Source organism: Arctopsyche grandis, chromosome 4, assembly GCF_051622035.1.
Source record: "Arctopsyche grandis isolate Sample6627 chromosome 4, ASM5162203v2, whole genome shotgun sequence".
In the NCBI taxonomy this organism is placed as follows: domain Eukaryota; kingdom Metazoa; phylum Arthropoda; class Insecta; order Trichoptera; family Hydropsychidae; genus Arctopsyche; species Arctopsyche grandis.
The window spans coordinates 25,810,220-25,827,018 of NC_135358.1; the positions used below are offsets into that span (position 1 = coordinate 25,810,220).

General features: G+C 33.0%; 1 protein-coding gene across 1 annotated transcript; it reads left to right on the forward strand.

Annotated features, from left to right (window-relative positions):
• The first annotated feature begins 8,057 nt into the window (after nt 1-8,057).
• LOC143910809 (neural cell adhesion molecule L1-like) lies at nt 8,058-16,608 on the forward strand. Its single transcript, XM_077429406.1, has 16 exons — nt 8,058-8,190; nt 9,680-9,830; nt 11,425-11,621; nt 11,993-12,103; nt 12,529-12,861; nt 12,930-13,084; nt 13,156-13,303; nt 13,487-13,617; nt 14,820-14,979; nt 15,051-15,208; nt 15,285-15,504; nt 15,580-15,801; nt 15,959-16,078; nt 16,150-16,251; nt 16,333-16,433; nt 16,513-16,608. Exons 1-16 carry the CDS (start codon nt 8,058-8,060, stop codon nt 16,606-16,608), a joined length of 2,538 nt encoding a protein of 845 aa, XP_077285532.1.
• Nucleotides 16,609-16,799: the final 191 nt, after the last annotated feature.

The window sequence follows — 16,799 nt, forward strand, 5'->3', positions numbered from 1 at the left end:
AAAACTTACATTTACTATGTACATTATTGTATTATTATTTTTTTAATATAGCTGCAGGAACGATTAGAGGGCATCGCCAGCGTTCGCTTAGCATTTTCAATTTTCTCGAAACCGCATTACCGCCGAACTAACTGCCGGCGGTTATTTCGTTTTGTCAAACAAATAACGGAAAATGGGAAACAACTGCGAACGAACGATCAACAATTCGAGATGCTTTATTAAAACGGCCAGAAAAAGTAATTAAAAGTTGGAATTTTCTCATTTCACGGTGAGTCAGTCCTCTAGCATTCGTCGAATAGAAATTCAACCGACGACAACAATAACGGCGAGTGTTAAGCGGAGGTGGGAAAGGAGGAAAAACTTACGGTTCAAGTAATCCGTCTAAATAACGCGACACTTTCGCAGATATCGCGACCGAAAAGTTTTTGAATGAAATTGACGACTTGGTTGTTTCGCAAGCACTCTTTGAAAAACGAAAGAAAATCGTTCGACCGTTAAAATTTGAAGGTTCTTGTTCTCGAAAAGGGGGCTAATTACGTTACAGCCTTCGTTCAATACAGTCATTATAATACAATCGTAACGCAACAACGAACCCCATTCTCCCTTTTCAACTACAAGTAATGCCGTAATAAAAAACCATATAATTAACTTTGGCACCCCTCCCCCCCCCCGGGCTTAGAATCGATAAAATAAAACCCAAATCGCTATACAAATATAACAGCTTATTTGAAATATTAAATAGGAGCTCGCCTAATATTGAAAAATCAATATATTTCGAAGTATTACACTAACGATACCATCAATAACCATTTGTCAAAACTATAATAGTTTTATTAGAATCGAATAATAAGCGACACACATACACACACATACATTCGTACACATTGTATCTATTGTGATCAAAATTTATTACGCAGTTATTCGCAAATATTCGCACAAAAACATACATACTACGGCATACAAATTTAATTACATAACGCTTTAAATATTATCCAATACACGATAAACATAATATCGAAATGTAATATATGGTATTTTACGTATCCGATGAATCTGAAGTATTTCAATAATTGAACGCTGGATCGTATGTGAATGCGATATTTCCTCGATTGTATCTGCCATAAACTCGTGTAGGTACTCGAATTGAAAAAGTCGAACATCTGTCTCCGTTTTCGTCGTAAAAATACCGTGAATATCAACAATATCATGACCTGGCGAGAATTCGAATACGCAAAATAGCTGGGAAAAAGAATAATCTCTGCGTGGAAGTTGGAAGCTAATTTGTAAAGACTGGCTGGGAAACACGACACCTCGACGAAACGAGGCGAATGGAATCCTCGGCTAAGTGAAAATGAGAAGTACACCGACGCTCGCAAATAAACAAAATAAAATAAGCACGCGGGGAAAAAAATAAAGTAGCGAGAGAGCGCAGAAGGAAAAAAGGCGGTTCGTCTTTTCTAGTTCATTTTCGCCGAATTGATGCTTATTCCGTATCCGAAAACAGACCGGATTTCACGCAAAACGCGCAGTGAATAACTTGCCAACATACATCACGAAGGATAGGAAAAACTTAAGGGGCAAAATAGATAAGGGAAAACCTACGCTCGACGCGAGATTGACGGTCATCATCATTCTCGCCACGCCTTCGACGTTCAAGTGTTCGCCAATACATTGACCTACCAGCCCAACAGTGGACCAAGTTCAAAGTCTATATAAAATTCAAAATTTATGACAAAATCAACACAAATAAATGAAAACCATAACTTCACTTCGTCTTTGTGATTTTATGTTTTATTCCTCAGTCCATCATCTCAACCTTGAAGATATTTAATGTCCTATGAAAAAATATACTAAATAACAATAAAAATAGTGATACTATGCAGCTACAATACACCAAATTTAATTCATTTAATTAAGCAATATACAATTTTTCCACAATAACCCAAATCACCTTTCTATAACTAGTATTTTTCGATCATTCCTACAAACATACTACACACATCTGTATGTATGTACATACGTATGTATATATTATTCTCATATTTCTTTTCTACCAAATCTATTTATTTTCACTGACTTCTTCTCATATTCTCTCCCCCGTTTCTCATTACTAGTATTCAATATATGAAGAACTGTCTATAAACACCACAAATACTAAATAATCTTTTCATTATATTCGGCAAGCAATTCCATTAAACAAAAATATATTTATACATTCTTATAATTGTTTGAATTGGAATAATTTGGGTCAACATAAAAACATCGTAAAGATACGACCTTGATATTTTTAAGGGCTAATCCGGCGAACGAGCACACGAAAGGTTGTCGTTACAGTTTCACTAAAATAATTTCGATATTTATTTACATACATATACCGAGAACAATAAATAGTCGACTTGGCCCAATTTACAGCACACAATCAAAGACAAAGTCACCAAAAAAAAAAACTAAAAAAAACCCAAAAATAAAAGTCAATGGTCGATTTTTACGAGCAAAATTTCATTCTCCGGGTAAATTTCGTTGATTACGTTGCGGCGTATTTACCGTGTCAATTTTCCCATTGTTATATAGCATTATAATATCATCAATCACCGCACACAGCCACGACCGTGCTCTTCTTTCTCCAAATAGCCACATATCTACTCGTTCGATTCCAAAACACAAACAAAGCACAATGCATAATAGCTACTTAGATACGCACGAAAAAATCCATTCACTATGTCAAAGCAAAGTATATGTAAATGTAACCGACGAGTAATCGTGCACGTTTAATGATTCGACCCGACTCTAAATTGATGCTTTTCAAATAATTGTAATTCGAATTAGTGTGCATCCACTATTCCCGCGGATCTGCATACATACATATGTATATGTATACATATGTATATCGCTCGTCGCCATTTGCAATGTCACCATTATTCGCACTGACAATGGAAACCATCGCACATCGCACGGAAACGACAATTAAATTATGAACTTACACTTCTACATCCGGTATAGTGCTAATTTTCTTACTATACAAACATATCTACATACACTAGAGACACGACATGTCACGCAAGCTCTTGTTTTAATGAAGACCTTTAAACTATCCCATGGAAACTTAGCATTAAATTGGAAAATGCTCGTGGAAATAATATTTTACATTTATGAAATGGTATATGTATTTTCATATATTATGTAAGAGATACTGTGCTCATAGCAGTGCAATATGCATTACCTAATAACTCAGTCGGCAGAATGTTCTGGAATCAAATTTTGAAAAATACCATTACATTCCACGTATTTTCAAAACTGCTGGCAATATTATGATATCAATAAATCAACAATTACTTCTTTTCAAAAACTTTTAGTTGGATCTATGCAAAATTCTTCTATAACATTTAACCATCATGCATTAATACATACAAACGATAATGATAAAATCAACCAATACATTTGAATGTTTGTAAAAAATAATATATTTATCAGGGTGAAGGAATCATTAACCAGCAACATAGCTCAGTAATAAGTGCGTAATGCTTTCTACTGAGGGGTAATTGGGTCAATCCCTGGCCTGGTGAACAGCTGGTCAGATATTCTCGTATGTGACTTCAAGTCGATCGTTTCGTATCAAAGTTTGCCAATTTTATCTGATTTCATTATTGAAACGGTTCCTCCGAGATTGGCAATCTATTCGTGTTTCTCGCAAACTTAAGCTTCTAGCATTTTGGATCGTTGATTATTATAAAAATATGCTACCTATCTATGGAAGTACAATGTAAATATGTATGTATTTCTCGCAAAAATTTGCTACATATCAAATTCGTCCTTAGATCTTTATTGTAGTTTACATATACAAATAGAATTGTATTTGTAAAATTTTTGGAATTGTTAGTACATACGTACAAAAAAATGGGTTTAACCTGTAATAAAATAAATTAAAAATGAATGAAATATAAATTCTAGTCTAGTAGAATATAATAATTACCAAAAAATATTTCTTCTAATTCCAGTAACATACATTGTAAATAAGCGGGAGCTTGGGGCCCCCGAATCTTGTGGGCCCCGAAATGGTCAACTTACAAATTATTATCACTGTCCACAATACGTTCATAAACCAAGACTAATTGAAATTAATACCTATTTTACATAATATTTTAAAATAGTACCTATTTTATTCCAAAAACTTACATATAGAAAATAAATAAAAAAAAATATGGTTTTGTAAAATCCTAATGAAAAACCATATACTGCGAAACATGGTAAAAATCGGTGATAGCATTTTTTATTTTATTGAAGTGGGGGCCTCAAATTTTAAATACGCCTGGGGCCAACCATTTTCTTAACCGCCAGTGTACAATACATAATATGTATGCAAATGAAACTCAGGAGTTGAAACTTTTATATTTTAAAAATGAAAATTACACTGTTCGACGTTTATTTTATCGAGGTAAGCCTATAATTTTTAATCAATAGAATTTTTGTTATTAATCCACAAGAATAGTCGAAATATGATTTTTCTAAGTGGAATTTTATTTAATTCTCATATAAAGATAATTTAATATATTATTCCTATTAATTCAATTCAGATTCGTATAAATACGAGTAAACACTAGTACGAGCTTTTTGCTCGCAATTTTACCGATTTAAAGTTCAGCAAACTTTCAACTAACCCTTTTAAACGAAAACAAAAAATAGTGTGGTCAGAACACTATCTCAATAAACATTTTTCAATAGAAAAAACTCAATATAAAATAGTATTAACTGTGGGAAAAAATCCCAAGTGAAAATACGTACTTTTGACTTTTGATTTAAACTGGATGACTACTAAGAGAGATTTGAAAACTGAAAAGTACTACAAATGGAAGATAAAATACCCGACTATAGATTCCAATATTCATTTTGAATAGAACATTGACAGATTTTGAGACATCGACTGAACAACACCAAGATATAGAAAAATCGCGCGATTATTTCTCATATCTCGTCTCTGAACCATTTTTCGTGTCGAACAGTGTTATCAGAGAAAACTATCACGACGTAAAATAATACCGTTACTTAACATACATATATTGTTTAAAACCAAAAACAATTCAATTTTGCTAATTATTTCATCGCATGCACATACGTATGCATGTATGTATTTCACCTTGCGTATATAAAAATATAATTTAGTACGCCACAAAGCCACGCGTTTCATATCAAAACGTAAATTACATATACGCTGTTTTATTTCCACTTTATTTTTTTAAAAAACAAATTGTCCTTGCCTTACAGAGCACTCACAAATCATATTCATCTACATACAGTGAAACTACTTATGTAGCTAGCTACCAAGGGAATTTCCTCGTGTGGAAATATTTATTTTATATTTTCCAAGAACCCTATTTCGCCTTTCGTTCTTGATTTTCACATGCGGTGAAATAAAATAAATTTGTGTTTTTCATAGTTGCGCTAAGGTAAATAGGGGAGGGAGGGGTTATCGGTGCCTGGTACCATCTCGTGACACCGCATCGACATTAATATTACATGGATAACTAAATATCAAAATGATTGATTGATAAAATGGGCCTAAGCCACTGCAGAGGTCAGATACAAAAACGAGAGAAATAAAGAAAACGAATCGAACGGTTCGATACAAATCTAACGTGACCTAACCTAACCTAACCTTAATCTAGATTTTGACGGTTGATCACAAGAATCAGGCCACACGAATAATGAAGAAATAATATACATACATATAATATATATATAGAATCACTTACATGCTATAGAGACATATATCTACGATTTGTAGATATGTACATATGTATTATGTAGATCAGCAACGTTCTGAGAGAACTGAAATAAAAATAAAACAGCTATTTGATAAATTTGCAAATTAGCAACTTAAATTATTGTTAATGGCATGTAAATTATAATAATTTTATATATTCATACGAATTTCGTGTCGCCTTCATTTAAATTTGCAATAACTGAACCACTGACTTTTTCATATGAAAAAAAAAATAAAAGAACATTAATGGTTGTTCTTTTTTATTCAAAATTCATAATTTTAAATATTCTTACTGAAATAATATGATATTTTAACTCGAAATTTAAATGCTGCTGATATTTTAAATTTAATTTAATGAATATGACGACAGCTTTTTCGAAATGACTGCATGTGACACTTGTTGACTAAATTTACATGCATAATAACATTAAAAACGTCAACAATTGAAATATTTTGCAGGAGATAAAATAAAGGGTGTAATTTCATCTACGGGCAAAAGAAACAAAACATTAAACTAAGCTTCATAAATAGACGGTAAGATGAAGAGAGAGTAGGAACGACTCTACCTCTTTCCACTTGCAGCTTCTTGCTTTGGGAAGCACTTCATTGTTCGTTTTTTTCATTATTTACACTACTGTAATATTATAAGTTTAATTTCAAAAAACTGACACGTAAGATTAATTTTTATTTTATGATTTTAGCCTATTTGTCTGGTAGTCAAATGAAATATTATATTATACAACACCAAATTCTGAGATTATTTTAATCTATTTGTCTGGTAGCCTGCGCTCATCATTATTTTCATAATTTAATGTGATATATGAGTGGGATTTTTATATACTCTCTTCCATTTGGGCCTCGCAGCGATGTTTTGTATTTGTAGCTGGTTCTTATTATTTGGAACAGGTTGTAGGTGCAAGACATTCCCTTATTTTATTACTTGAAATTTTTCATTTATCCGCTACTATTTTAATGCTATACTTTTTTTTATTCATTATGATTGTGTTTAATTTTTACTTTATCTACATAGTAACAATAGATAAAGTTTTGTGATTATGCGAAAATTTGAACTCGAAATTTTGACTGATTCGAACTCGATTTAGAATCGATCACTGATCACGTTTTCATGATCTAGAAAAAAATTGTGTCTGTGTATTTTGGGGATTTTTTTTAACACCGTTAGTCCTATCGAACTGAAACTTAGTATCGGTTACTAAAATTCTCATCGATACGACGTAAACGAAACTAGAAGTAGTACTTTTACTCTAAAGAATCGAGCATTTTTTATGCTTTTCTCAAAAACCTTTTTGTTTATTGAACTGAAATTTCATATCTAGAAGTTTATGTTTAATACCAAGTTATTTATAAAATTTTGTGTGTCCGTCAACCGGAAGTGGCAGTTAACTCTTGTTCGATTTTTCTTCCACTATTTTTTTCAACCCCTTTAAGATGCGTGCTCTTCACGAAAAAATTATTCAAGTATTATTATTAAAGTATTATTCTTGTACCAATGTGATCAAAATAAAAAAATCACTAAATTTTATAAACCGAAAGTCTGATTTTTTTCCTCTTAGAAAGGTCAAAAATGTTGTGACCACGATTCTGTCCACACCCCTGAACGTATCAAACTGAAAATTTATATTTGTATTCTTTATGTACTAACTTAGATTTGAAGCAGTATTTTTTTTTTAAACAATATTTCATTATTTTATTTTGACCTTTTAAATTATTTTAATCTTCTTGATAGTTATTGTGTATAACACTGATAGTAATTTTAAGTAATAAAAAAATTTGAAGAAAATTTGACAGCCGAAAGTACAACTTTTGTCTTGTGTAAGTTTCCATACATTTGCGCGCAATTTGTATCAAAAATGCTGTCATAGCGATTAGTATTTCATAATGCTGCCGGTATGTGTGAATGTGTCTGTACGATTCAATATCGAATTTTGTTTTGTGACCTTCTTATATTCCTCAAATACATAGATAAAGTCATGGGTTGGTCACATCCGATTATTCCTGTTATATGATCTTTTTTTGTAATTTTTTATCTTATTTTTCTGCATTTGCTTTTTGTTCTATGTATTAAGTCTTATTTTTTTCGCTCTCTTGTTTTCTTATATAAACCATTGTAGTGCATTAGATTTTTCTTGTAATGCCACAATGGTCCAAAACTATTAAAATAAAATAAATTAAGATTAAAATACAAATAAACCTAAAGGATGCTGAAATATGTAATAAAATTATGTCTACATATGTATACGTAAGATGTAGAGTAAAAACATGAATTACATTATGTCTTATGTCCGGAAAATTCTGCTTTTCCTCATCAGACGTTCCCCTAGTAGATGTGACGGGTCGAGTCAATTATGATATAAAGTCACGAGAAACGCCAAACCCCATATTCTCCAGACCGGGGGAGAAATCGCTAGAAAGTACCATCAACTTTTACCCCTCTCCTGATCTCCTCACCCTACTTTTTCCGTGCAATCTGACGTCTTTACAAATAAAATAGTGAGTGGGGTGGCGATTTGTTCGCCGCGGAAAACCTTATTTTACGCGTCGCGTCCGTACACTTTCGATATTTTATGTCTCACTTTGCGCACAGGCGAAAAACTTCTTATCTTCCCATTCGCTTTTTCCACTCCTGGGCTCTCTCCCGTTTGCCTTTTCACTTCAATGATTTTGAAAGTTTTTAAATTTCGACCTTATCTGATGAACATTTCAGAATTCACTAGCGAATGTCTTGTCGCCTTTTTTGTGGCTTATAAATTTGACTTAAATTAGATATGTCAATATCAATATGTTCGAAAAAACAATCGAAAACCGATTGGTTTGGCTCAAAAAACCAATATCATGGTAAATACACTCGTACGATTCTACCTATCATACGAGGATAATAAACAGATCACACAATATGATAACAAAAATATTATGTAAAAAATAAAGAAAATAAACAAACCTATTGTGGATTGTTGATACAATTTGGATGCCTATCGTGAAAAAAATACGTACATATATATCAATCAATATACAATACAAATAATTGAAATATGTACTTAGGTTCTGACATAAATTTTGAATATATTTATCAAACCGTATTTACATAGATATATCGTAAATATTAAACTAACTAGTGTTGTGCCCGATGACATATCATCGCATAGGTGTTGGCATATTAAGTTATTAAATTAAAAAAATTAAAAGAAATTACCTTAACACAATCTGCTTTAGGTCATCGACTTTAGAGAGTCTTTAATTAATATTACATATGTATTAGATGTATTATGAGCATTTATAAGGATTGTAAATAGGTTTTTGAGCTCTTTTTCCTAACATTAGAATAATATAATACCATGATTACTAACCAAATTAAATTAAATTGTAAAATATAAAATGATCAGTAGATCAGTAGCTATTAAAATAGATATAAGATGTATTGTGACGGTCTCTGTGACGGGCCGGAATGTGAAATTACCGAAAACGCAAATATCGGAAGGCAAAGATCGAAAATCGAAAGATCTTTAGTCGAAAGATCAAAAAAAGGGTGCATGATAAACGGTACATAATCACTTAATTTGCGCGAGCAGGATACAACAGGAACAAGAGGAACAGGCTTTTCCTTCCGTATTAATGTGTGCGCGCAGAATACGGGAGGAAAAGCCTGTTCCTCTTGTTCCTGTTGTATCCTGCTCGCGCAAATTAAGTGAGTATGTACGTGAGTATGTACCGTTTACCATGCACCTTTTTTTTTTGATCTTTCGACTTAAGATCTTTCGATTTTCGATCTTTGCCTTCCGATATTTGCATTTTCGGTAATTTCACATTCCGGCCCGTGAGGTAGACCCGAAATAACCAATTAGTATTATCGAATTCGTTAGGTGTCATAAAATTTGACTTTCAAATATTTTTTTTTGTTCATAGGTGCCAACGAAGAAGCCAAAGTCATAGGAGTTTCTGGAGGAATTGTTGAACTACCCTGTGACACCCTTCCTGCAAATTCTGGTAGTCTGGATTCAAATCCCACGACTGTTCTGCTCGTCGTCTGGTACAAGGATGACGTGCCAGTATATAGGTAACTATGTATTGTTTTTACCCGGCTTTGCTCGGTATTTGTAATATAAACCGCTTAAGCATGGCCAATCTAATAGTAAACATTTCATTAAATTTATTTGAATAGTCACTTGTTCGATGACGTCACGAATTTACGAACCAAAAATACTCACATACATACTTACAAAGTCTCTTTCGAAATTATATATTAAGATATTACAAAAAACAAATGAACACAAATAGTAACGTAAATTTATTCTCGCATTGGAAAATTCTACGACGCAAAATTATTAATACCAACTGATTTATCATTTTTATATAAAAAATGTTCACATTTTGCGATTGAGAGTGAAGGGGGATAAAAAAGCCTTCGCGGTTGACATCCAGTGATTTTATTTAATCAATCAAACGGTATAGAACGAGCATCCATTTATCACGCGAGTACAAATGTAACTGTCGCGTGGAATTACTTTTATTATGTTAAATTCGATTGTTTGCAACCTGTACATTTTACATACACAATACAAATCCACCTATACTTATCAAGTTCTGTCTATAAACTTCAGCGATATAAATTCAATCACCATTACTCAATGCGTCTTTGTACTACATACTTACATACATACACTTATCTGTCGTATCCATTACACTCTTTTATTTTGGCATGTTTATATGTATTAAATATAGGGTGACCATATTTCCTAGGACCCAAACAAGACGCTTCATAAAATATTTACCCCCCCCCCCCATTTACAATGTCCAAAAATTTTGTAATTTTCTCCTGAAATAACTATCAATATTGTCTAAGAATTATATTTTTTTTATTATATTATATACAAAATGTATAATTCTTATATATAAGGAAAATAGAATTTCTCAAAAAGATATTCTCGGTTTCTTTTAATTGCAAAATTTATAAAATATAACTGAAAATTTCAATTTCTTTATTTTTCTATTCTTATTCCGTTAAGTAATATAATTTTTACCATAACATCCATTTCTTTGAAGTAATTAAGATGAAAATAATAGCACAAAACGATTTTTTTTTCAGAAACATTTAAAAAAAAAATTAATCATGTAACAAAATATTTAAATGTTAATTTAAAATAAATATATAAATTTATATTTATATAATAATATTTGTTTTTGGGAAACAAAATTGATTTACAATAACAAGGAAAAACATGAAAATACATATATACAAACATATATAATAAAATTCTTTTGTGCATAAGTGGACAGACAAAACGGGGTAAATAAAACAATTTTACGAAAACAAAGGGACGAACGCAAAGCACGTTAAAAACGGGTCTATGGTCATTAAAAATAGTAAAATTTTATACGTACGTATATGAGTATGTTGATGAGTAAGTTCGTGCTATAAACCTTATATTAAATTACAACACGCGTTTATTAAAAAAAAAATGAAATTATACGAGTTATATTTCCATATCTTTAACTCGTGAAAGACGCCGTTTGACGCGACAAAGTCGATAAAAATCTAAAAATCTTAATAAAGCATTACATGTTTTACAGGGAAAATTTTCAGTTTTCCACAACATTTTCCTGCTCAAAAAGCGATTGTTAGATGTTAATTTGATTTTTTGCTGTTATAGTTGGGATGCCAGACCTGGTTCGGGCTCGGGGGCTCATTGGGCTGCTGGGGGCCTCGACGATAGAGCCAGTTGGCTTCCGAGGCCCCCTCGACTGGCGCTACGCCCCGCGCGCCCCCATGACGCTGGCAAATATCGTTGCAGAGCAGATTTCAAAACTGCACCATCGAAAACCACAACCGTCCATCTCACCATCATAGGTATTTTCTCATTTTCAACTCGATCCATAAACAAATGTCGTTCCTGATTATTATCTATTATGCCGATAATTAATCATCGCGTTGGGTTCTCCCCATTGCCAAATGACACGTTATATGTTTTTGCGTCTTCGAGAAATATCGTCCTGCCGAATTTCCCATCAATAATACATCAGAAATGCTAGCGATTATGCTGTCCATTCTCGCATTCCCTTGATATTAATTATCTAATTGATGTCCCTAATATTCGCCGGCAATTCAATGGAACATTCGTCATCTCTCCTAGATACGTCTACTATAGAAAGAAAATATATCTTACACTATTTCAACATACCTACTTTATGAATAAATTTGAAATATTTGTTTGATTTAAGAACCCCCATCAGCTCCGAGGATATTTGACGAAGAAGCCAGAGAAGTCATAGGACGAGCTGGTCCTTATAGAGAGGGAGAAAAACCTGTATTCAATTGTATCGTCACGGGAGGTCAGTATTTCAGAAATTTACTATTTGAATACTTTAACACTAGTATTGTAATTACACACACACATATTTAGTATCAATAATAAAAGTACGCTTATGTCTAATACATAGTTGCATTATATAATAATACAGCTATTATACTTCTAAATAAATATGAAAAAAAATATTACTACATATTGTATTACAATAAATAAAAATAACTGGTACATAAGGGTCAGGGTCAACTTTTCAGTTAATATATAAGCCAATCTACCTGAACGAAGGCTTACCTATTTGCTGTCACTTAAGATTAGTTACACCTCGGCGCTCACCTACCCTATTACTAACATTAAATTATACAACGCTGAGTAATTGTACCTGTAATACGATAAATTCCATAATATTTGTGCACACACTTACAAATCTAATTAAATTATTGAAATTCACAGGTAATCCTTCACCAACCATCAGATGGTTCCGAGGCGAAGAAACCCTCGAATCGAACCAAATTATGCCAGGGGTCATTAAACCATCAATAAACTTCGACAACAGCGAAGAAATCATGATGAATGAGAGGAAAATGTACACGTACACCAGACAGAGATCGAAAAGTGGCTCTGAAATTCACAACAAAAAAGAAAAATTAGCTCTGAAACCGATCGGCTTACCCTTGAGACTACCGCCATTGAGACGAGCGGACCTTCTAGCAATGTTTTCCTGCAAAGCTAATAACTCTCGTCTACTGCCGTCCCTATCGACCACCATAACCATAGACATGCAACGTAAATCAAATAATATAAATTGAAACCTCTCCAAGGGGCCTTTTTATTGAGTCTTCTTTTTGTTTTAGTACCACCACTGTCGGTAGATATTGAATCTAGAGAGGCACTAAGAGCCGGACACAGAGAGCAAATCGTATGCCGAGCCAAGGGAGCTCGACCACCTGCCATACTATCGTGGTCCTTGCAGGGAAATCCCCTCCCACCACACACATACAGACAGGAGGTTTGTTGGGAAAAGTTATAACTGGGAAAATTTCGATTTGAATTTGAAATTATGGGATTTACGGTTTGCAGGAGTCTGATACTGCCGACATGAGCACGTCAATCTTGGACATCGTTGTGGGTCGTGAGCAACGTGGGCAGCAGCTAGCCTGTCGAGCTGCCCATTCATTATTGCCACCGGAAGCCCCCCTTTATACATTATTAACGCTGGACGTGCTACGTGAGTACATATCCACCTATATATTACATGAATATATACGTATATAAGGGTTGACAGCGATCGTCCCCCTCGTCATGCAAATCCCCAGTGCGGTCCGATAAAGTGTGGTCGTCGGTCCAGGGGCCATTAGCGCAGATGAGCGATTAACCGTGTAACTAATCAGGCAATTATTAATATTTACAGTTCCACCAGACGTAAGTCTGAGGCTGGGTCGAGATTCCAGCTTCGATAATATCGTGGAAGGAGACGCTGTGGTGTTGGAGTGCGCTGTTTTGGCCCATCCGCCTCCGTATAAAATCTCTTGGGATCACAATGTATGTAATTATTGAGACGTATTATTCAATAGTCTTGTGAATAATTCTGACTTATCGTATGCTAATTTATTTAAATAGTTCCGTTACATGTATGGTGTAAATCTAAATTTAGTTTAGAAATACATACAGTCCAAAATTCATTAGAATTGTAGATCGGTTCAGTAGAAAATGTAAGCAGCAATACTTCTCTTGTGTTAATTCAATTTTTAAATGATTTAATAATATAGCTTATGTTCACCCTTTTTAAACAAAATAAAATCATTTATTTTATTTATATACTTATGAATTATGAACCTTACAAATTAGTATAAAATGTATAAACCAAAATAGCTTCTAAAACAAATTGGACAAGTATGTATCTAAACTAAGCGAAAGAGTAAAGAAATAGGTCAATGTGGGCAGGAATTTTATTAAAGGATGAACAGGATCTGTTAAGGGAAGCGTTACAGGAATAATTAGTTACAAAGAGATTTAGAAGGAATAAATGGGGATTATGGGGAGATTTCAGAGGATAATGAAATTGAATATTGTTAAATAAATACGGGCTATCAATCAAGATATTTAAAAGCTTAAAGTCACGATTGAAAAATTTCCCCTTAACAAAGACAAGGTCTTGATTGTTGTGAGAAATGATGTGAAATTAGGAACTAAATTACACAGGTGTGGAATTTCCATTGACGTTTACAAGTTTATAGATATGTCCATATATAATATCAATCTTTATAATAAAGGATACAATACTCGCAAATTCCAGAAAACTTCTGACAAATTCATTAAATAACTTAACAAAGATTTTAAAAAATAATATAATGATAAAATCCTAGTTCCACTAATATATGTAATTTACTATAATACTTAATACAGAATTAAAAAACAGGGTATACGAAATATATTAGAAGAAAGCTTTTGATATATTTCGATCAGTAATAAAATATGGGCTTTAAACTTGGACATGTAGCAATAGGCAGGTTGCCAAAAGTGCTGATGTTATTCATGATTGGTAAAACACAGCAGACGAAGATAGTTGAAAGATATGTAAAAATTAAATAAATTTTGACAGCGATCAATTTGAAAGATAGCTATTTAGATTTGACACTTTTTTAACTTTGATTCTGAAATCAAAACATGAAAGTTTTATATAAAGTATAGTATTGTTAAAATTTATTATTAAGTACACTATTATTTAATACTTTTAATTTCAGGGTCGGACTATAGCACATGATCCGGGAGCTGGAATAGAAATAGACTGGGGACGATTGACATTTCTAAAAATTCAAAAAACTGACAGCGGATCGTACAATTGCATTGCATCAAATGTGGAGGGAGATACTCGCTCAAATACAATAAACATTCAAGTTCTATGTAAGTAAAGTTCTGCGTTTTAATCATAAACAAGAAATATAATAACCATTAAACTGATTCTAATAAATCAGATGCACCGGTGTGTCGTAAGAGCAAAGAAACGAAACAATCATCGAGGATGCATGGAAAATTCAAGTCAGAAGTGACGTGTGAAGTCGAAGCAAACCCACCACCCACACATTTTTCGTGGTCCGTCAACGTTTCTACGGGATTGATGCATATACCACAAGTAAGCGATTATAAAAATAAACTAAAAATAAAATTTAAAAAAGTGGTTGTAATAATTAAAAAGCTAACACGTTCAGGAACAATACTCGTGGTCGGAAATGTCATCAACATTGAAATTCTCGAGCAGTATTTTAGAAGGAAAAACTAAAGGAGAAGCACTGTGTTGGGCCAGTAATAAAATAGGCCGTCAAATGGTACCATGTGCACTGAAATTGCACAAACCACGACCGGCCTCACCGTTGCATTGTGCACTGCATAATCTAACATCTTCCGAATTCAGCCTAGTATGCTTACCAGGTATATGGATAAATCATATAGTATTAGCATAAATTTAATATTTTAGATACACTATTTATAATACATACACTACAGGGGATGATGGAGGTAAATCGCAATTATTCGAATTAACGGTGCAGACATTGTCAGATGAAGTTTTACTAGCAAACGTAACTACGAGTCAACCGATATTCAAAGTGTATGAAATGCCATACGGAAAAGAATTGCGTTTGCTTTTATACGCAAAGAATAATGTAAGCCGTTCAGATCCAGTGGAATTATTTATCATTATGCCTCTTCCGACTAACAATTACAAAGGTAATTAATAAGTTAAATCATTATCATCATCACTTACAGCCGCTCACCATCCACTGCGGTCTTCCTTTTACCCTTTTGCATTCTCTCGGACTTAAGACCATATAAATTGTATATGTATGTTATGAAAAATAATATTATTTTGTGTATGATGATATAGGAAATGCCAATTCGGTGCAATCAACACTACTTTTGGGAATTACATTCGGAGCGCTGTTGATATTCTTTTTGACTATAATAGTACTGAAATGTAAAGAGAAAATTTCAAGACATTACAACTGTAAGTAAGGGGTAGGTATTAATGCATCAATTGTTCTATTGTGTAAAATTAAGATCGAGAATATTTTATAGCAGATATTAAGCCACAACAAATATCGACCGGAATCAGAGATGAAGATTGTCCAACTGTAGTACATGAAGAAAGAAATCCTGACGTTGTTCCGTTGAATAAAGGTAAATAAATAGTTAACTTCAAAAGTTTCAATACATATGTATATTTATCATTGAATGATGAAGTAATAAACATCGTTGCAGTTGAACAAGACGATCTGACACAAATGAGAGCAGAGCAGAAGTGGGAAGTTGCCGCACGAAGTCCTCGACTCTCAGAATCCCCACCACTTGTTCCACCACCCGTAAATATTCCACCGATGCCAAAATTTTAAACATTTTTCATAATTAAAAAACTAAATGACACGTAAATTTACTCTGCAGATATCGGAAACGTCTTGGTCGATCAGGTCATTACAAGGAAGAGAGGTGGTAACGTCTAGAACGCCACTTCCCGTCACTCAAGAAAGCTGCGTTTGAGAATTATTTGTTTTAAAATATCAAACTCGCTTCTTCAGCCAACGTTTGAGATAATTGAATTTGTAAATAATGTATATTATATAAACTATATTATGTGATTATAAATATTTATTATTCAAAAATAAAATTATTTAAATAAGCGTTTAGGCGTTTTTCTTTCAGTTTTGTAAAATGTGGGAAAATAGGTATAA

What these genes read in the sequence shown, in the direction of transcription:
- LOC143910809 (XM_077429406.1), top strand. Translation starts at nt 8,058, where the DNA reads ATGTCCGGAAAATTCTGCTTTTCCTCATCAGACGTTCCCCTAGTAGAT. An exon ending in CGTCCATCTCACCATCATAG is followed by an intron (nt 11,622 to 11,992) that starts GTATTTTCTCAT and finishes GTTTGATTTAAG; the next exon opens with AACCCCCATCAGCTCCGAGG. An exon ending in CACACACATACAGACAGGAG is followed by an intron (nt 13,085 to 13,155) that starts GTTTGTTGGGAA and finishes TACGGTTTGCAG; the next exon opens with GAGTCTGATACTGCCGACAT.